The 21,225-nt window shown below is 40.0% G+C and overlaps 2 protein-coding genes and 1 long non-coding RNA gene across 8 annotated transcripts in view; 1 reads left to right on the top strand and 2 right to left on the bottom strand.

Moving 5' to 3' along the window:
* Positions 1-25: 25 nt before the first annotated feature.
* LOC113544178 (uncharacterized) lies at positions 26-7,132 on the top strand. Of its 4 annotated transcripts, none has more exons than XR_008304443.1 (6): positions 26-571; positions 765-865; positions 1,574-1,864; positions 2,497-2,700; positions 4,277-4,386; positions 6,461-7,132. It is a non-coding gene; the product is annotated as an uncharacterized LOC113544178 (long non-coding RNA). The 4 variants fall into 4 exon arrangements; XR_003404484.3 differs by lacking the exon at positions 6,461-7,132 and having other exon boundaries at positions 2,497-2,529; positions 2,602-2,700; positions 4,277-5,188; XR_008304444.1 differs by lacking the exon at positions 6,461-7,132 and having other exon boundaries at positions 2,602-2,700; positions 4,277-5,188.
* Positions 3,870-13,407, bottom strand: slc2a11l (solute carrier family 2 member 11, like). Its single transcript, XM_026942450.3, has 12 exons — positions 12,600-13,407; positions 12,409-12,507; positions 11,514-11,674; positions 9,081-9,205; positions 8,120-8,249; positions 7,452-7,600; positions 7,148-7,338; positions 6,827-6,937; positions 6,138-6,239; positions 5,921-5,996; positions 5,582-5,709; positions 3,870-4,168 (listed from the first exon to the last, which is right to left on the bottom strand). The coding sequence occupies exons 1-12, from the start codon at positions 12,621-12,623 to the stop codon at positions 3,953-3,955; spliced, it is 1,512 nt and encodes a 503-aa protein (XP_026798251.1). The 5' UTR covers positions 12,624-13,407; the 3' UTR covers positions 3,870-3,952.
* A 150-nt stretch (positions 13,408-13,557) lies between these two features.
* ska1 (spindle and kinetochore associated complex subunit 1) overlaps positions 13,558-21,225 on the bottom strand; it is a 9,286-nt gene continuing 1,618 nt past the window's right edge. For 2 of the 3 annotated variants that reach the window (XM_026942788.3, XM_026942787.3), the window contains exons 2-7: positions 17,076-17,167; positions 16,860-16,984; positions 16,529-16,629; positions 16,239-16,379; positions 15,176-15,345; positions 13,558-14,011 (exon numbers count right to left, since the gene is read on the bottom strand). In XM_026942788.3, coding sequence (XP_026798589.2) covers positions 13,863-14,011; positions 15,176-15,345; positions 16,239-16,379; positions 16,529-16,629; positions 16,860-16,984; positions 17,076-17,163 — 774 coding nt within the window. In that variant the 5' untranslated portion in view covers positions 17,164-17,167 and the 3' untranslated portion in view covers positions 13,558-13,862. Of the gene's footprint in view, positions 14,012-15,175; positions 15,346-16,238; positions 16,380-16,528; positions 16,630-16,859; positions 16,985-17,075; positions 17,168-17,767; positions 18,044-21,225 lie in introns of those variants that run through there. The other variant, XM_053241198.1, reaches the window with a different exon arrangement.

Raw genomic sequence — 21,225 nt, 5'->3', positions numbered from 1 at the left:
CAGGAATGAGCGTGTGTGCGGCGTGTTCAACAGGGAATCCCACCCTCCTCATCATAACACTTTGTAGGAGTGTCCTGGCCATTTCGAAGAAATAGTGATAAATTCCTAACTAGGCACGTTCACAGGGTTAATATTTGCATCAATTAAAATGACAATAATAATAATAATAATAATAATAATAATAATAATAATAATAATAATAATATTGCAGCTTGCCATGTTACAGCAAAGTAAACAAAAATAAACGTCTCCTTACAAAAACCTCACTGTATCAAATAGTTATTTAACAACTATCCATCCATCCATCTAGTCTCTGTACAATTTATGCTACACAGGGTCACGGGGAGTCTGGAGCCCATCCCAGGGAACCTGGGGCACGAGGCGGGGGGACACCCTGGACGGGGTGCCAACCCATTACAGGGCACAACTGCACACACACACTCACACACCGCGGATGATTTAGAAATACCAATGGCTTTGGACTGGGGGAGGAAACCGGAGTACCCGGGGGAAACCCCCAAAGGACCGGGAGAACATGCAGGATTCGAACCCCCAGCCCCGGAGGTGTGAGGTAAACATGCTAACCTCTAAGGCACTGTTCCTCCCCATTTAATAAATATATAAAAATAAATAGCATTTTATCTGTTTAAATTATGTGGAGCGTCTACCATAGTACACCTAGTCTCTGTCTAAGTCGTTACTACAGAAACAATAACAAATATTAGAATGAGCGCTCGAATATACAATCTTGATTTGAATTACAGATGGAACTAGGGTCAGAGCCGCTGCTCTCGATCAGACACCTTCTGAATCACTGGCAAAGCTCAACCCCATCAGCTGCTGGTCATCTTGTACAATAACACAAGTAAGAATTTGTGTAATAACTATAATGTGTGCAATAACTAATGATTTGTACACAAGTAAGAATTTGTGTAATAACTACAATATGTACGATAACTAATGATTTGTGCAATGACTACAATATGTGCAATAACTAATGATTTGTACACAAGTAAGAATTTGTGTAATAACTACAATATGTGCAATAACTAATGATTTGTACACAAGTAAGAATTTGTGTAATAACTATAATATGTGCAATAACTAATGATTTGTACACAAGTAAGAATTTGTGTAATAACTAATATGTGCAATAACTAATGATTTGTACACAAGTAAGAACTTGTGTAATAACTACAATATGTACGATAACTAATGATTTGTGCAATGACTACAATATGTGTCATAACTAATGATGCGCATGAGTAAGAATATGTGTAATAACAATATGTGGCTTATGGGTGGATGGGAGGGTAGGATGTGAGCACTCGTGTGTTTGTTTGTTTGCATGTTTGTGTGTACAGTATGGGGTATGGGGTGGAAAGTGTTACTATAATTGAGTATTATTGCAGCATATACTATACTATATACTTTAATATTATTGAAATTGAATACTTGTACTCATACTTAATTACATTTTCTTTAAATTTCATTTACTTTACTCCTTACATTTTTATTTAGACCTTCAAATTACTGGTTAGAAATCTCAAACACCTCTTCTTCTCTCTTCCAGCTAGTGACTGTACATCAGTTGTGTATATCACTTGAAGAGGCTCCAATCAGGTTCATCAATGTAGAAGAAACTCAAGAATCCACCAGCTTGTCGTCTGCAGTGACCTTATCATGATACACAAAGTAGCTTAGTGCTCTAGCTATCTGTGTGCGTCTGAGGATGGAGAAGCTACTGGACTGTCGAACTTGAAGATGAGCGCCCCTGGCCCTACCTCAGTTCAATGTTTCCGTGTGCTGGACTAAGCAAAACCTTGTCTAAAATGAGACGTCTCCTTTGTGAAAGCATGCTGAGGTAAGCTTCATTAGTTTGCTGACATTAACTGGCTATATTTAAGCATATATAAGTTAACCTGTTTACTTTGCTAATACCAGGTTAGACTAGCATTGATTCCAGTAGCTAGCATAACTGACAAGTCGAATTAGCCAATGGTAAATATTGCAAACTTACAGAGGTTGAATAATGTTTTCAGGCCAAGCAAGACATTAACGTAATCTTACCAGTTAAAGACATTTACTTTTTAATACCTGGGTACATTTAAAACTAGCAACTATTTAACTTTCACTTGCTCATTTTTTCACTTTAATTGAGTAAGATTTTGACACAGTATCTATACTTTCTCTTAAGTATTTCTTAAGCTTGTCCACTCCTGGTTAAATGTCACTATGTGAGGGGATGTGGGGAGGGTAGGATGTGTGTACATGTTAAATGTTGTGTTAATTAGTCTTTGTAGATTGTAATTTATCTACAAATTTTGTAGATAAATTACAAAATTTTATAAATTTTGTAATTTTTCATTGACAATGAAAATAACCCTTGGTACCTTGAAAACCTCCTTCCATAAATGTTATATAAATACCTCCTAACAGAAAACTGCACCGTATCAATGAATATAAGTTTTATAATCTGTTTATTATTAAATTTAGATTGAGTGGAGCATCCACCATGCAAGTCCCTGTGTAAGTTACTATAAAAGCAATAACACTTTTAAAAATGATTACATTAATATAAACCTGTGATTTGAATTACAGCTGAGACTACTGTCCAAGCTGCTGCTATTGAAAATGAATCAGCACCTTCTGACCAATCAGATTCAAGAATTCAGCAGCACTGTGGTATAATAATGAACTGTACGTACACTAATCACACCCTCCTTTTCATTTTCTAATCATTACCACCGTAGTGTCACTGTCGAGTTGTTATTGTTTGTTGTAGTGGATGTGTACTACCAGTGCAGTAGTGACGTTGACAGTGCATGAGAGGGGCGTGGGTGTAATTTGGGCAGCGCAACGCAGTTTGCACGTGTAGATTGCGTTATCTGGAAAGCACAGCAAGTACACACTATTCTCAACCCTGCAGTCACACTCGCACCAACAACATGTTCATTAACCATGAGAGTGTCACTGCTGTGTTGAGAATGGACCCAATGTGTCCAGGTCCAGCTCTGTTGGTGGACAGGGGAAAGGGGATCAAGGCTAAAATTGTGCAGAATAATAATTAATTAAAGTCTGTCTTGACAATGAGTTTAACTAGTAACATGCTGTAGGACTGGATTTGGGTAGCTGTGGTTTATGATTCAAATATGACTCTCCAATATAAAACAATAAAGAAGTTGGGAATAAAACAAACAAACAAAAAACAAACAAAAAACAACAACAAATGCAGTCATTTTTGTTTAGCTGCCACCTAGTGGCCTTTATCATTAACTACCAATGTGCAATCTGTATACAGTATTTATTTCATGAAAATTTTATTTTCTAAGAGTAGCCTATAATTATACTGTCCAGAGTTTCACATGTTCTTCACATGTCAGTGTGGGTTTCCTCCCAGTTCTCCTGCTTCCTCCAACCTCCCAAAAACATGCCAATAATAGGATTGGCTACACTAAATTGTCTCTAGGTGTGAATGAGTGTGTGAATGAGTGTATGGTGCCCTGCAGAGGACTGTCCTCAATCCAGGGTGTATTCCCACCTCAGGAGGAAAGGGCTTACCGACAGTGAAAGACTGACATGACTGGAATGAAATATTTTCATGTAACATTAGCTTTAACTCTCTACAAGTGATTTTTTCAAATGAGTTTTCCAAGTTCTGCTTTAGGGCGAACACAAGAATACAAATTGAGCTGTAACAGAAATACTTATCTACTAAAATACAAAAGACCCAAGAAAAATCTGTTTGGTTGTGTTGTTGAGTTGCAATGTCATTCTAGAAAACAAATTTTTCCAAACCAGGAATTTATTTTTCAGCTTTTCTTTAGCCAGAGCAGAACTGATTGATTAAACAGAAACATTTAAAAAAATGCACTCAAAGCATATAGTGTTTTATTGATCTGCCTTCTAAACCACCTACATACGTTTACAGTTTGTGAAATCAGTTCAGAAATCAGAGTCTGGTGCACTGTCCAATCTGCGTGTGTGCATCTTGCAGAGCTTGGAGTTTGGTCTCTGAGTGTTTTGCTTTGCTGTGCATCCTCTCGAACTCGGCGGTGATCTCCATTAGGGATTTGTTCCTCGTCTCGGGTACGTTGAACCACACGAACAAAGCGGTGGAAAAGCAGAACGCGAAGAAGATGAGGAAGCAGAAATAGTCTAAATGCTCCTGAGGCGGAAAAATGATTAGGAAAAAAAATGTAATGCAGAACGAAGACAATAAAAATAATCACCTTTTAAATTGTCTGATCAAATTACAGTTTTGTCCTAATCACAGATGTCTTGTAGTCCTTGCTATGGCCAGGAAGCAGAAGTCAATTCCCTGTCATTTCTACTAACAAAGCCAGACATCATGATCTCTGGAACTGATGCTAAAAAATTATCATGGTGAGTCCCTCTGTGATCTCCCACAATGAGTGTTTGAATTGTTCCACTTCTTAATTCTATTATTAAAGAGTTTTTATACATTTTAGCAATTTCACCTTCTTTAATAAGGAGAATAAGGGTGATTATTGCAAACAGCTGAAGTGGCATAGGATTGGACTGAGGAATCATTCCAGACAATCATCAAACCCAATTTTTAAACAAATGATAAGATTTAGATGTCACTAAAACGGTAACGGACATAGAAAATGAACTGTCTCTTGCAAGTATGAACGTAGGATCATTGACAGTCAGTAATCTTCTCTGTTATGATGCGTGCAGATCTGTGTTAAGTTGTACCAGAAATCTGACATGTCTGTGGCTGAACTACTTTCAGACGTGATGATGTAGGACGTATCTGAGCTGCAGTATGATGCATGTTCCAAACTTCCTACCACTTTTAACCCAAACCCGAGCTCTGACTGTCAATGATCCTACGTTCATACTTGCAATGCAGTTCATTTTCTATGTCCGTTACCGTTTTAGTGACATCTAAATCTTCTCATTTGTTTAAAAATTGGGTTTGAATGATTGTGATTGTCTGGAATGATTCCTCAGTCCAATCCTATGGCACGTGTGGTCCGAGGTTCCTTCTGTTCCCCACTCACAACTTTACTTTCTACTGGCAATCAGTACACACTTACTGTTTGACACACAATATAAAAAAATTTTAAAAAACTTTATCCTGTAATAAACGAGCTCTCATTATATGTGTATAGAAACATTACAAAGGAAAAATAAAGCTTGAAAGGAAGTAGCAGAGATAGTTGGTGCCTCTGGTAAGTGCATGTAGCTAATACAGATAGCTTGCTTGATCATTTGCCAAGGAAGCTAGTACAAAGCCAAGCACGTAACATGCAACTCAAACAATTTTCACACTGATTAGTGTGTTATATAATAGGATATACGCTCAGAGTATATCTACAAGTAATATAAGCAACTTGTGGATTGCTAGTGCGTACATAGGAATACTGTCTCCTCTGATTCAATAATAATTTTTCTCTATTTTTAACCTGTGCACTGTATTTTTAATGACCAATCTGAGAAACACAACACTGAACCAAAAAAAAAAAAAAAAAGATGTAATATTAAGGATTGTAATGTTTCTCTATGGAGCCATTCCGCATGTTTGGTCAGTGTGAGAGTTTAATAAACTCACCACTATGAGAGGAAACACCATTCCCACGAAGAAGAGCCCCGCCCAGTTCAGAGTGCAGGCCACAGTGAACGCTGCTGACTGAAAGGACTGGGTGAAAAGCTCACCAGGCAGGGGCGCCGTTATACAAGCTGTTTCACACAGAGATGGAGAGAGAAGAGTGTGAAAAGGGAAACACGCGAATCATGTCTCAAAATCGCACTGTGAGTAGTGTGTTCACTCTGAGAGACTAAGTGACATGTAGTGCACTATTAATATCTATATGATGTACTAGAACTACTGAGGGCCACAATTCCAAATGGTTTACATGCTAACGGTCATGTAAGTGCACTTAGTCCGCACCTGGTCCGCTGCAGAAGGAGATGATGAAGACGAAGATGAGCACCATGCTGCAGTACGGCATCCATGACACGTGCACCTTCAACATCAGAGTCACAGTGTGATCATTTAACACGCAGAGAGGTGAGGGTGAGGATAGGGTGGAGGTGAGGGTGAGGATAGGGTGAGGGTGAGGAGAGGGTGAGGCGGACAGTGAGGGTGAAGGTGAGGTGCAACTGACCTGCAGGTACAGCGTGAGTGTGAGGAGGAGCAGTGCAACAGACATGCCCACATAACCCCGAACCATCAGTAACTTCTTCCCTGTGTGCTCAATCACCAACCCCTAAAATACACACACAAAACAATGGCTCCATTTGGATTTACATTTTCATCATTTGTGTCAAAGTTACATGTGATCCCTAAAACCACACGCAGGTGAGGAGCAACAGTCGATTTCACCGTTAAATTAAATTAAATTAAATTAAATTAATTACCCTAGCCTAGCCAAGCTAACTTTGCTACAATCAACCCCAGCTCTTCATATTTTTATTTGTATTTGACCAGCGGACTACAACGTTCAACAACCAGAGGAAGAAAATTTTTTTGATTCACGTGATGCGACAATTATGGAATACACGCGTGCATGGAATACGCAGGTATGTAGAAACTCATATCACGACACAATAAAGATGCCAAATGTTTTATATGTGATGTGATTAGAAAACAGCACCACTCACACTGGCCAATATCTTGCTGAATTTTTGTTGACATGACTTACATTTCATTAGCTACCACGTTTCAGCTTGTTCAAGGACATTTCCGGATAACAAAATACGGGACTGGGAAACACACTGCAGCTTTTACTCACTAATAATTTTATGATTTACACCTGAAACACATGTGAGTGTGTGTATGAGTATGAAGGCTTACAGAGATGACTGCAGTGGAGAATTCACACAACCCCGTCCCCATAGTCACATAGCGTAAGTTGTGTGCTGGGATTCCTGCTGCGCGGAACACATCAGTCGCATACAGATAAACCTGTAAAAACAGAGAGCATACTGGACCTGTAGGTAACTATAATCACTGAACAGGAGTGAGATAAAATTTCTTCTTAGAACCAATTTGAATAAGCTCAATTATTATTTCAGAACGTACGCCCTGTATTATTTACGCAGATTTTCTATAACATAACATTGTCATCATGGCTGTGTGTGTGTGTGTGTGTGTGTGTGTGTGTGTAAGACTCACAGCGTTGATGCCACACAGCTGCAGTGTGATGAAGTTGGTGACGACGGTGAGTAGCTGCCAGCGGACGGAGCGGGCGAGCAGGAGCTCCAGCACACTGTGGTTCCTCACACCCTGCAGGGCCGCACGCTCCTTCAGCATCTCCTCCACCTCTAATCTGTTGTCAGCATGAGGACCTCGCAGCTGCTGCAGAGCTACACACACACACACACACACACGTAAATCATGAACAAGCTCAGAATTGCTTCACCACACTGTCGTAATGAAAGTAAGCGTGTGTGTGTGTGTGTGTGTGTGTGTGTCTCACCCTTCTCACAGGCAGATTTGTCTCCCCGGTCTAAGAGCAGGAAGCGTGGAGACTCGGGCAGGAAGTACAGAGAGACAAACTGCAGAAGAGCAGTCAAGGCACTAAAGGCCAGCAAGAAGGGCCACAATGTTTCTGTTCCCAATATCTCACTATACACACACACACACACACACACACACACACACACACACACAGACACACACACACACACACACACACCCTTAATGCTAATCTAGGACATCATTTTTGCCACATTACAATACTCCGATATAAGCATGTAAGCACGAGTCCCTCATGCTAATGATGCATAACCAGAAACAAACATGTCTAAGAGTAGTCATCTGTTCCGGTTAGCTGCACTACACAATTAATGTTTTGAGGTGGAATTAAAAATTTTCAAACCATTTTTCATTGTTATGTGGTTACAAAATATCATATCCTAATATTATCAGATGGCAACATCGCCCACCTCTAGCAGCACGTTACACAATATACCTACACACACAATACACACACAGATATTCACACTTTTCCTCAGATCACTGTGGATAGAATGACATCATCTATGGTTTCTTTCTACTGTATACAGCCTTGGAAAACGTATTAATAGATCATGCATGCTCTCATAGATGATGTCGCAATCGCAACCATGACGTCACATGTCTCACCCGATGCCGAGCAGCTGGCCGAAAAACTTCCCCAGTGAGACAAAGCTGCCCACAGACGCTCCGATCATACCTCTTAAATTTTTGGGGGAGCAGTCCAGCACATACATGGTGTGGGCCGTCAGAGCCACGCCTGCAACACACACACACACACACACACACACACACACACACACACACACACACACACACACACAAAATTAACCTTCTAGTAAAGTTGTATGCATAAGATTCCCACCAGAATTACAAAAGTTTAACTGATTTTCTTCCTACTCAAGTGTGTACCAAGTGCAATCCCATTAGCTCTGCCCATAAAAGTCCATAAAAGGCAAAGCTCACAGAGATCTGAAAATAATAAAATGGCGACTAAATCGTGAAAGAGCGCCGCTTAAGTCCGGCATGTGCTAAATCTTCCAGCCATTGCAGCAGGTCAGCTACCACAAACGCACACTAATTATTCCTCCTTTTATAGGGTGCCATTACTTCTAATTGAATAGCTAGTCTTATTTGTCTTAATTTATGGCGTTGTTCTGAATTGTTTTCACAAAATTTTCATTAAATGCTTGTTTGTAAAATTGAAATAAGCTATTAAATCTTGTAAGATACAATCATTTTTCCGAACTAACTGGATTTTCATGAACACCGCATATCTTATGTAAATACTCCAGCAAACCATTTACGAATAAAATCCATTTGTATCTATAATGAAATATTGTAACTATATTTCACATTCTGATACATTTCTGTTCACCCTATTCCTCAAACTTTAATAAAACTCTTCTCCACTGAACAGTTATAAGCTTGTCTTTTGTAATAAGGACATGTGTAAAGATGTTACAAATTTGTCCAAAGAAAGAAAGATAGATAGCCATCAGAAAGCTTGGACAAAGTCTGTCCACGTTAAAAAATATAGTAATCTTAAATATCACAGTATAACCAATTATTGGAATTTTTTGCAGCGGACCTGAGTTGATGCCGTAGACGAGGCGTCCCACCATGATCATCTCGAACGAGTGTGCCGATTTGCTCAGCACCATCAGCAAGGCTCCACAGATGGCCACCACGTTGTTCAGCATGAGGCATCTCTTCCTGATTACAGAGCAACAGGATGAGAAGCTGATTAGAAACCCGTAAACAGTAAACACAAAAATTTACAACTAGATTCGATGCAGCAGGGTTGTGGTGTTGTGCAATATTAAAACAATTTTATTGTGCTCATGTAGTGTATAAAACAATGAGGAGGATATTCAGTTGAATTCCTAAGGCTTGTAAACATGGCATATATTCAGTAATTATACACTTGTATCATAAGTAGGCCTGAGAACCTGGCCACTGAGTGTAGATCAGTGGTCAATCCATCACACTTTAGCTTTTTTCCTTCTCTTAAGATCTAGTAATCCTGGTTATTAAAGAAATACCTCAACAAACTGTCTCTAGACAACATGCTTTTGTGTCTTATATCTTTGGTTTTGCACTAAAAGATAATGTAGCTAGTTATGGAAGTCTATCTCACCCAAAATCTTCCGCATAAACACATGCCCAAATGACATTGTGAAGCTATGACATTGTGAAATGATTTTGTAAAAAAGCAGATGGAGTCCATGTTTACACATTTAAGTGGCAAAGTGGGGGGAAAAACATGGACGCTTCCATGTTCATCTCAGCAGCTAACTGCAATGAGTGCTGTTTAATTACCTCCTCAAAACAGCAAACTGTATAGTCAGTGGTATAGACTGAACAAAGTGAATGTAGAGTATCTGAATGCTGATTGAGCTAAAGTAAATACTCATACACATAGCATAAGTCATTTAAAAGTAAAGAAGAGCTACTTTGTTTACTGTTGATGCCCTGAGCAGCCATGTTGGCGTCATTTGGCGTCACGTACTGAACTCGGGGTTGAGGAGACTTTCCATGCATTTCCAAGTAGGAATTCCGAGCTGAGGGGGGTTTTCTTTGGATTTTTCCCTAGTCGGACGTCGGAATGCAGAATATGAGTCATGTGAGTTAAGAATCTGATTCAGTGTAGGACTGTTATTAGGGATCATTGTCTTAAAAAAAGAGGCACCAAAAATAATTAGGAATAGTAAAACTATGTAGAAAGAAAAGGTTTGCAGTAGTTAGCGTGTTAGAGTTTGAAATTTCCTAGTCTAAAAATATCACAGTTTCACGGTGTGACTATATAAAATACAAACAAGACAGTGGTAAAAAAAGAAAGGAAAAATATATTCCAAAACTTTGTACAAAGGCTCTGCATCCTTGTATATGAAGCAAGAAACCAATCGGGAAAAATATTTTGTTCTTTCTTAGAACGACTTCCATAAAATCTGTATTCTGAAAAAGTCAAAGGAGTGTTAACCATCCGATCACACACCGTGACTAAGTGCAGAAACCATGACACCAGAACAACCCTAATCTGCAGCCAGCCAAATCTGACACGTTTTGCCTAAGATGAAGAGATCAGCACCTGATTTAATTTTGCTCCTCAGTATATAAATGCATTTATACACCACTGTGTCTCTCCTGACGTCAATCAGTTGCTCAGTGAATCACACTCCGCTCAGCAAAGTGCTGCCAAAATTTACACCTAGGCCGCATCCGAGTGGAAGAGAGATTCACAGATTAACACATCAGCTTAATTATTATTCAATTTTCCTCTCACACATGCTGTAAGATGTCTGTAACTCATCAGTGTGACTGGGTCTTCCTCCCACCCCATACACACACACACACACACACACCGGCTCTGAGCTTCCAGATTTATACTGCTACTATATCTTCCACATGCATTATCTGCTTGAGGAAAAAAAAAACTGATGGTTGCAATGCTCATGATTCATTCTGATGTGATGGTACCTCTGATTAAAATGCTGCACCAGGAACTTCAATCATGAACCCCCACCACCATCACCCTTCAACTGCCATGACACTAAAGGTGCAGTTCAGCTAAAAAATAACAGTTACCCTGAATGCAGTTCAGGCAGGAACGTGTTTGGTGTTAGCTTCTTTCGTTGTCGTTAAAGCCAGCAGTTTAGCAGTGCACAAACTGCATGTCTACTTTAACCAGAGATATGTGCGAAGAATGAACATCACAGCACATAGCTAAAATTAGGCAAAAACTTTCAATATGCTTCATCAGCAGGGACTTTATCAGGAGAGAACATGTACTCACTTATGTCTAGTCTGTATTAATGTACATAATTAGCTTGTCATACTTATAAGATAAATTACATTAGTTGCAGTTAGTTATGTTAGTTAAATTATGTTCATGATTGTCCTTTATCTCTTAATCTAATTGTATGCATCATTTACACTCCTGCTGTCATCTTTTTTTTTTAACCAAAAAGTGATTGTAAACCTGTGTATATCCACTCTTGAGGTTGTAACGGGATATTTTTACCTGCCGTAGGTTACAGCAATGCGCCCGACACACAGGGAGCCTAACAAACCCCCGATGCAGTACGTGGAGACAATGAAGGACCAGATAAGCGAGAGCTGCCAGTGCTCCAGAGAGAGGCCATATCTCTGCACGCATGTGCTGTTCACCAGTTCTTTAATGTACTGACAAACACAAGCAGAATGATTAATTACAGCAGCCAAATGCTGAACTACAGTCACTCTGTGCCTTTTATACAGCCTTAAAGGGGCAGTTTGTAATGTTTAGCGCCCTCTGCTGCCTGATTAATTGAAACTGCAATGGAATTGAATTTCTGATAAAAGTGGCAAAGTGGAGCAGCTTTGTTTCAATTAGGGCCGAGCTAATTTCCAATCCAGAAAAATGAAAGCCTTTTTTTCTAAGATACATTTTAAAATGCTATTATTATTATTACAGGTCTAAATACATGTTTAAACATTACAAATTGCACCTTTAACAGACACTTATGTGGAGACCTGACCCCAGATCAGCGCAGGCCATCCAGTGTTATCAGGTTATTTAAAAATTGAAAGCATTTTAAAATAAAAAATACATTTAAAAAAAAAACCAAAGTACTTTAAAATTGAAATAAAAATATATAAGAGAACAGAAAATGTCAGAAAAGCACTGAACAGAGAAATTAAATATGAAATATAATAAGTATAAATAAGTAATGTAAATCCATTAAATCAATAAATACTTTAAAATTCATTTTTTAGAAGAGAATGCTAATGAAAAAAGAAAAACTTAAAAAGTAGATTTGATGGATGCTTGACCTATCTGTAACAGATCCTTGAGCTTTTCCCTTATACCACATTCAACTAAATGATAAGCACAAACAGTTCTTCGCTCCAAAACAGGAGCACACACTGCTACTCACGGCTGACGGTGCGGTGAGGACAGAAATGTGGAAGCCGTAATGGAACGTCCCCCCAATACCTGTGACCAAAACGACTCCAACAAGCACAGGGTTCTTCAACTGGGCACAAACAAGAAAACACACCTGAAGCCACAGAATCCATGTTTAGGGAAAAAAGTATGGAACTATGGAAAACCTACCAATAAACTTACCAGCGATGATAAGGGGCTCGTCATTGCACTGTGTAGTTCTCCCACGAGTCTCGTGACCCATCTGGTTTGGTCTCCTCTGTGAACAGCGAGATAATTCTAACGCAGCAAACCTGTGAATGTCTAACCGACCATGTTGAAATGTAACTCCTCATAGACAATGGGTGAAAAATTAGGCAAGTCTGGTGTAAGAGTTGAAGATGATGAGATACAGGGAAATGAACTTTTCACCCACTTATATGGTTGCCAAGAAAACATCAACACCAATAGATCTATCAGCTAAACTATACCGTTTTTTCTTTTTCCATCAATAATTTTGCACTATTGTTTTCTAATTGCTGCATTAGAGGTGCGCATCCAGACAATAGAGAGGGATAGCAACATAGTTTCTGTAGGGGAAAGTCTGAGTGCCTTAGGCAGAGTTAGCAATCCCTCAACTCCAGCATTAGAGCCCTCACAGCGGGGTGAACGGGTGATGACTCGGTGACAATCACAAAGCCAAGTTCAGCTCACCCACTGGAACACACTCCTCTCCATTTCAGTGAAGCACCTCCTGAGAAACCTGAAAGAGCTCTAGTTTAGCCCAAATTAAATGCATACAAAGGTCCCTTTACCTCAAAGTTAGTCATGGGCTGAGACTTGCATATATTTCAGCAGGCTCCTGAGTGGAGCAACAGAAGAACCATCATCAGGCTCTATCATCAGGAGATCACGAGTCCTGACAATGCCACAATCATCCAAAAGAGCAAACTTGGCTGTACTCTTTCCCCTGTCAATCACAGCAACACTAGCCAATCACAGGCATCTGTCAGCTCAAGTATGAGGAAGAGGGTAGATAGTCCTTTCCTCTGAGCGTGTTATGGCCTACCCTGTGATGCAGCATGAGCAGCAAGTCGAAATGGGAATTGGCAAGTGACCAAACTGGGAGAAAATTGAAAACAAAAAACAACAGAAGTTAAACTTGTGTTAATAAATTTATTTACAGAATTATAAATGTACATTAAAATGTGAAAAAAAACATGAAAAAATGATGCACTTTGACAGCAGTTGTGATGTGAAGGTCTTTGGGAGGATGTTCAGAAGAAGCCCACAATGCTATTACAGGTGGAACATGATTGTCTTTGGAGAGCTTTAGGAGAACTCACAGACACCAGCATGTGTTTGAGCAGCAGTTCTTTCTGCACGTGTAGATCCTAAACCAATGCATGCCTCTCTTATTAATATAAATCTGAAGCATGGACATTCACTGGTTTCCTGACGTGAGGATCACAGCAGCATGTAGCGTGTCAGACCACCTCCTCGCAGCTCCTTTAATCTCTGGCAGTGTCTCAGCATGTTCAACATACCCACAAAACGCTTATCCACCTTCAGCTGAGCCAGTTCACGCAGGTCCTCCTCCACCACAAAGAACTGACCTGATGGAGGACAGGGGTGAGAGACAAACACACAGAGACAGAGTAAACAACTGAGCAGGAAGAACAGAAAAGCTGGATGAGTAAAGAAAGATCAACACTTAATTTATCAACCTCACAGATCTGAAGAAGTGAGGACATCTTTTAGAGTTAGAACACTATGTTCTCACACATACACCACGGTCAGACAGGCTGGAAGTGACCACACACACTTGCAAGACAATATATTGTCTACAACACACACTAGCTGCAAGACAATATATTATATTAATGCGCTTGTTCTGGTATGTTATCGTTTCTATGGTCACAGCGAATTCACGTGGTGGACAATCCACGTAGTTTAAGTCTAATAATAAACTGATTAAAGATGATTTTGGATTTTCCTCCAATTTTTCTCCCTAATTTAGTTTTGGCAAATTCCCACCCCCCAGTCAGTTCTCCCCTTTCATTCGACAGCTACCAACCGAGGAGGGTGAAGGCTAACACGTCCTTTCTCCGAGACACACGAAGCTGGCAACGGCACCTTTTCAAACCGTCACGGGGCAGCGTAACACACTCGGAGGAAAGCGCTACCCGTCCTCATGCATTCCACATGGATGAGCTTACAAACACCTACGATTGGCTAGTGTCGTTGTGATTGATAGGAGGGCGAGTATGCCCCTCACACCCATGGAACACTTTGCAACAGTCAGATGTAACGCTGTAACTAAGTTTTCCAACATGGGAAATTCTTCAGGATAGAGAACGTTGCATTGTGTGGATTCTTGGTAACAGGCAGGATTTTTTTGTCTTATTAATGACTATTAATTTTTTTTTACTGCGTTTTCACATTACAAATGCACTGCTGTTTTTTAATACCAACAAATCACCTTGAGAAAGTGACAGAGGGAGAAAATAAAAGGAATAAAAAAAGAAAACAAGGCATGATGGATCACCACTTAGAGCTTGTTAAGGCATCAAGTGGGATTAATGACCTTTGTTACGAGATCAATTACACAATTTCACACATCTACAGTTTTTCTTTTAGAGGAAATGAAAACGCATGGTGGTTAAACAGTCCAATCTGACCCCGGACCCCACAGTGATGCAGCACAACCTGTATTAGTTTTAAATAATAACGCTCATTAGACTTTAGGGGAATCAGGTTTAGGTGATCATTAAAGGTACCTTTAGTGTCCTTGGTCTCCTGGTCTTTAAAGCGCTGATGGAGCTTACGAGCTGCGTTACTCAGGCTCTTGACAGGCTGCTGAAGGATTTTATATTTCCCAGTGACGGCCGTGTTGATGCTTTTTACAGCAGAGTTTAGCTGGTCATACGTCACGCGTCCCTTCATGTACCTGTAAAAGTGAGAAGTTATCAGAAAAGTAACTTAAAATTAAGACACAAACTCTCTGTTCTGTCTGTTTAGAGAAAATAATCAACATACTTTATTGTATAAGTAAGAGGTGGAACGGAAGAGGCAGAGGTGAAGAACAGGTTATGGGTAGACACTAAACATGTAATGGCGTATCTCACGTATTACACTGTTACCATAGAAACAAACTTTTTTCATTCTGGTTAGATTTACCACACACATCTCTGCGCTTTATACATGAAACTTCCAAGAAATTTGCTTTAGGTTATGAGTCACATCTATCTATCTATCTATCTATCTATCTATTTATTTATTTATTTTTTGCAGCAAAGATAGTGACTCCCTCAGTACAGATTTAATTTATGAACACAATCCATCTATTCAAATATTAGACTCATTATTTACATTATTTAACTTTTCCCTGAACTTTCTATTCACACAACATACTTTGGCATTAGATTCAAGTTGATATTATTTGTAGGCTACTTGATTTTGAGTTATTGAGGCTGTGATTTCCATCACATGTAAAAAAAAAAAATAATAATAATAATAATAATAATAATAATAATAATAGCTCTGGAGACCTCCTTTTTCACTTCTCTGTATTTTTTTGGCAGTGTTGGCTGTGTTTGTGTTTGTGAACTGCCAATAAAACAAACTTGCTGTCTCATGGTTGGTTACTTTTTTAAAACTTTCTAGTATTGATTTACTGCTTGTATCTTCCAAGTCACCACGTGATAAACTCCAGTGGGTGTCTCCAGAGTTCTTATCACAGCAAACACACTCAGCCAGGATATGTTTAGTCCTGTATTTAAATGAATTACCAAGCAGTGCTGTTTGGATTAGTGTAGGTTCAGATGCTCGTGTGAGACTCACTGTGGGATGCCGTCGAACTCCTGCACTGTGATGAACTCCATCTCTTTAATCTGGCTCCGTGGGGGCTTCCTGGGCTGTTCTTGCTCCTGGGGGGCTGAATTCACTTCTGCCTGCTTGCCGGGAGCCGCCGTCTGTCCTCCTCTGAGAAACAAACAGGTTACTCGATAGACCTATACTGATATTCCACTTTTCCATCACAATATCATTCATACTAGTGATGATATTGTACACTATATGGCCAAAAGCATACACAGATACACAGTGTCCCATTAAAGAGTGTGTGATCTTACTGGGCTGTCGGCTGCCCTCCTTTGCGAGGCATGTGTGGTGGGATGTTCTCTAATAGATGCCGCGCATTCTGCTCATCCTCCTGGAAGAACATGTCCAGGTCCTGCAGAGGAGAAGATAATGAAGGCCTGGTATACAGTTCAAATTTTCACTATAAACAAAAGCATCAGTTACGGATAGATAATATATAAATGCATGGCGCGGTTATGTTCGGTCTCTTACTGTCCTTTCTGATAAAAGTGGACGTTTGATAACATGTGCATTAAGTCTTACATGTGCCATGTTAAAAATTTATTTTACTATATTACAATGTAAGAGGTGATAGTTTTAAACCTGCAGATGCTTTAGCAGGTCCCTCTGCTGAGTGACGTATCTCTCAAACCGGTCGAGAAGCCCGTTTATGGCATTGACATCCTGCTCGATTTTGAGCAGATATGCCCGCTTATCTGGATCTTTTGCTGAGAAAATAATAAAAGCCATTTAGTAAACCATTCAAAAATAAAAAAAAATTGCTGATATTAAATAAATAAGAAGCATAATGAGTCATACCTACTGCTCGCAGCTCTAAGAGCCTCTTGACGAGTGAAATCTTGTCATTGATGTGTTTTGTCACCTCTTCCAGCTCACAATGACTCATTTTTCTGAAAAGCAAAATACATACAACATACAACAGTGACTGATTAAAGCACAGCAACATGCATTCATTTTCTCTCTTACCCCAAATGTAGGGGTGTCTGTGGATTGGGAGTTTGGTATACATTAATTTAATTAGATCCTCATATTAAAACATGCACTGCGAGGTGTCTCCTGCCATACGCATGTCTCTTGAGTCTATTCTCCTTTTACTGTATTAATGGTATACAGTAGACCATTGGAATTGGTATAGGTTGTCATAGCTTTTCTTTATTTATGGCAATTTAGGAAATAATACATCATTATTTTAGGACCTTGGTGAAAGTAAAAAAAAAAAATGAACTATTAGTAAGACGTAAACTATTAATGTTTCAAATCAGTTGCTCTTATATGACATTACTTTTAAATATTACTAAATTTTAAAAAAGAGTGATACGTCCGACTTGAAAAGCAGTTTGCAGGGGCATGTTTGGAATTTTAAAAGGGCATTGTTGTGATTTTTTTCCAAGTAGACCTGCCAACCTTGACCTGTATCAGCATCAGTCCCTCAGGATACTGACGAGAATTCTGATCCTTCTCAGTGAGTCAAATCAATCGGCTCAACTCACCAATAAGAAGAGTCGACTCTTTCGGCTCCAAAATGGCTCATTGCTTTTTATTCCAAAACCGGACAGATTTTTAAATATTTAAGATTCCCTTTGCCTAGGTATGGCTGAAATTGTTTGGTTTCATCTTACTCTACCTTCCAATGAACAAAAAACAGGATTACGTTACATGACATTTTATAAAATCTATGTAAATAACTGTAAAATCAGCAAGGAACTACAAATTGATATTGACGACTGCAGTGAGCATCTCTGCCTGCAGTGTCTGTGCTTCATTAAGAAGTCATTTCTATTTATCCTGATGAACACCTACAAAAACACCTCTCAGTGTTCCCATAAAAATGAGTCGGCTCTCAGTGTTCCCATAAAAATGAGTCGGCTCTCAGTGTTCACATAAAAATGAGTCGGCTCTCTGTGTTCACATAAAAATGAGTCTGTTCTCAGTGTTCACATAAAAATGAGTCGGCTCTCTGTGTTCACATAAAAATGAGTCTGTTCTCAGTGTTCACATAAAAATGAGTCGGCTCTCTGTGCTCACATAAAAATGAGTCTGTTCTCAGTGTTCACATAAAGGAGAGTCGGCTCTCTGTGTTCACATAAAGGAGAGTCGGCTCTCTGTGTTCACATAAAGGAGAGTCGGCTCTCTGTGTTCACATAAAAGAGAGTCGGCTCTCGGTGTTCACATAAAAATGAGTCGGCTCTCTGTGTTCACATAAAAATGAGTCGGCTCTCGGTGTTCACATAAAAATGAGTCGGCTCTCGGTGTTCACATAAAAATGAGTCGGCTCTCGGTGTTCACATAAAAGAGAGTCGGCTCTCTGTGTTCACATAAAAGAGAGTCGGCTCTCTGTGTTCACATAAAAATGAGTCGTCTCTCTGTGTTCACATAAAAAAATAGTCGGCTCTCGGTGTTCACATAAAAATGAGTCGGCTCTCTGTGTTCACATAAAAAAGAGTCGGCTCTCTGTGTTCACATAAAAAAGAGTCGGCTCTCTGTGTTCACATAAAATAGAGTCGGCTCTCTGTGTTCACATAAAATAGAGTCGGCTCTCTGTGTTCACATAAAATAGAGTCGGCTCTCTGTGTTCACATAAAATAGAGTCGGCTCTCTGCGTTCACATAAAGGAGAGTCGGCTCTCTGCGTTCACATAAAGGAGAGTCGGCTCTCTGCGTTCACATAAAGTAGAGTCGGCTCTCGGTGTTCACATAAAAGAGAGTCGGCTCTCGGTGTTCACATAAAAATGAGTCGGCTCTCTGTGTTCACATAAAAGAGAGTCGGCTCTCTGTGTTCACATAAAGGAGAGTCGGCTCTCTGTGTTCACATAAAAATGAGTCTGTTCTCAGTGTTCACATAAAAATGAGTCGGCTCTCTGTGTTCACATAAAGGAGAGTCGGCTCTCTGTGTTCACATAAAGGAGAGTCGGCTCTCTGTGTTCACATAAAGGAGAGTCGGCTCTCTGTGTTCACATAAAAGAGAGTCGGCTCTCGGTGTTCACATAAAAATGAGTCGGCTCTCTGTGTTCACATAAAAATGAGTCGGCTCTCTGTGTTCACATAAAAATGAGTCGGCTCTCGGTGTTCACATAAAAGAGAGTCGGCTCTCTGTGTTCACATAAAAGAGAGTCGGCTCTCTGTGTTCACATAAAAGAGAGTCGGCTCTCTGTGTTCACATAAAAATGAGTCGTCTCTCTGTGTTCACATAAAAAAATAGTCGGCTCTCTGTGTTCACATAAAAATGAGTCGGCTCTCTGTGTTCACATAAAAAAGAGTCGGCTCTCTGTGTTCACATAAAAAAGAGTCGGCTCTCTGTGTTCACATAAAATAGAGTCGGCTCTCTGTGTTCACATAAAATAGAGTCGGCTCTCTGCGTTCACATAAAGTAGAGTCGGCTCTCGGTGTTCACATAAAAGAGAGTCGGCTCTCTGTGTTCACATAAAAATGAGTCGGCTCTCTGTGTTCACATAAAAGAGAGTCGGCTCTCTGTGTTCACATAAAGGAGAGTCGGCTCTCTGTGTTCACATAAAAAAGAGTCGGCTCTCTGTGTTCACATAAAAATGAGTCGGCTCTCGGTGTTCACATAAAAGAGAGTCGGCTCTCTGTGCTCACATAAAAATGAGTCTGTTCTCAATGCTCACATAAAAATGAGTCGGCTCTCTGTGTTCACATAAAAATGAGTCGGCTCTCTGTGTTCACATAAAAGAGAGTCGGCTCTCGGTGTTCACATAAAAATGAGTCGGCTCTCTGTGTTCACATAAAAATGAGTCGGCTCTCTGTGTTCACATAAAAATGAGTCGGCTCTCTGTGTTCACATAAAAATGAGTCTGTTCTCAGTGTTCACATAAAAATGAGTCGGCTCTCTGTGTTCACATAAAGGAGAGTCGGCTCTCTGTGTTCACATAAAAGAGAGTCGGCTCTCGGTGTTCACATAAAAATGAGTCGGCTCTCGGTGTTCACATAAAAATGAGTCGGCTCTCTGTGTTCACATAAAAATGAGTTCACATAAAGGAGAGTCGGCTCTCTGTGTTCACATAAAAAAAGAGTCGGCTCTCTGTTCACATAAAGTAGAGTCGGCTCTCTGTTCACATAAAGTAGAGTCGGCTCTCTGTTCACATAAAGTAGAGTCGGCTCTCGGTGTTCACATAAAAAAGAGTCGGCTCTCGGTGTTCCCATAAAGGAGAGTCGGCTCTCTGTGTTCACATAAAAATGAGTCGGCTCTCGGTGTTCACATAAAAGAGAGTCGGCTCTCTGTGTTCACATAAAAGAGAGTCGGCTCTCTGTGTTCACATAAAAGAGAGTCGGCTCTCTGTGTTCACATAAAAGAGAGTCGGCTCTCTGTGTTCACATAAAAGAGAGTCGGCTCTCTGTGTTCACATAAAAATGAGTCGTCTCTCTGTGTTCACATAAAAAAATAGTCGGCTCTCTGTGTTCACATAAAAATGAGTCGGCTCTCTGTGTTCACATAAAAAAGAGTCGGCTCTCTGTGTTCACATAAAAAAGAGTCGGCTCTCGGTGTTCACATAAAATAGAGTCGGCTCTCTGTGTTCACATAAAAATAAGTCGGCTCTCTGTGTTCACATAAAAGAGAGTCGGCTCTCTGTGTTCACATAAAATAGAGTCGGCTCTCTGTGTTCACATAAAATAGAGTCGGCTCTCTGTGTTCACATAAAATAGAGTCGGCTCTCTGCGTTCACATAAAGGAGAGTCGGCTCTCTGCGTTCACATAAAGGAGAGTCGGCTCTCTGCGTTCACATAAAGGAGAGTCGGCTCTCTGTTCACATAAAAATGAGTCTGTTCTCAATGCTCACATAAAAATGAGTCGGCTCTCTGTGTTCACATAAAGGAGAGTCGGCTCTCTGTGTTCACATAAAAGAGAGTCGGCTCTCGGTGTTCACATAAAAGAGAGTCGGCTCTCTGTGTTCACATAAAGTAGAGTCGGCTCTCTGTGTTCACATAAAAATGAG

The sequence above is a fragment of the Pangasianodon hypophthalmus genome, chromosome 17 (genome assembly GCF_027358585.1).
Source record: "Pangasianodon hypophthalmus isolate fPanHyp1 chromosome 17, fPanHyp1.pri, whole genome shotgun sequence".
In the NCBI taxonomy this organism is placed as follows: Eukaryota; Metazoa; Chordata; class Actinopteri; order Siluriformes; family Pangasiidae; genus Pangasianodon; species Pangasianodon hypophthalmus.
The sequence above is the reverse complement of the archived record's forward strand: the minus strand, read 5'-3'. Positions and strand labels throughout refer to the sequence as shown.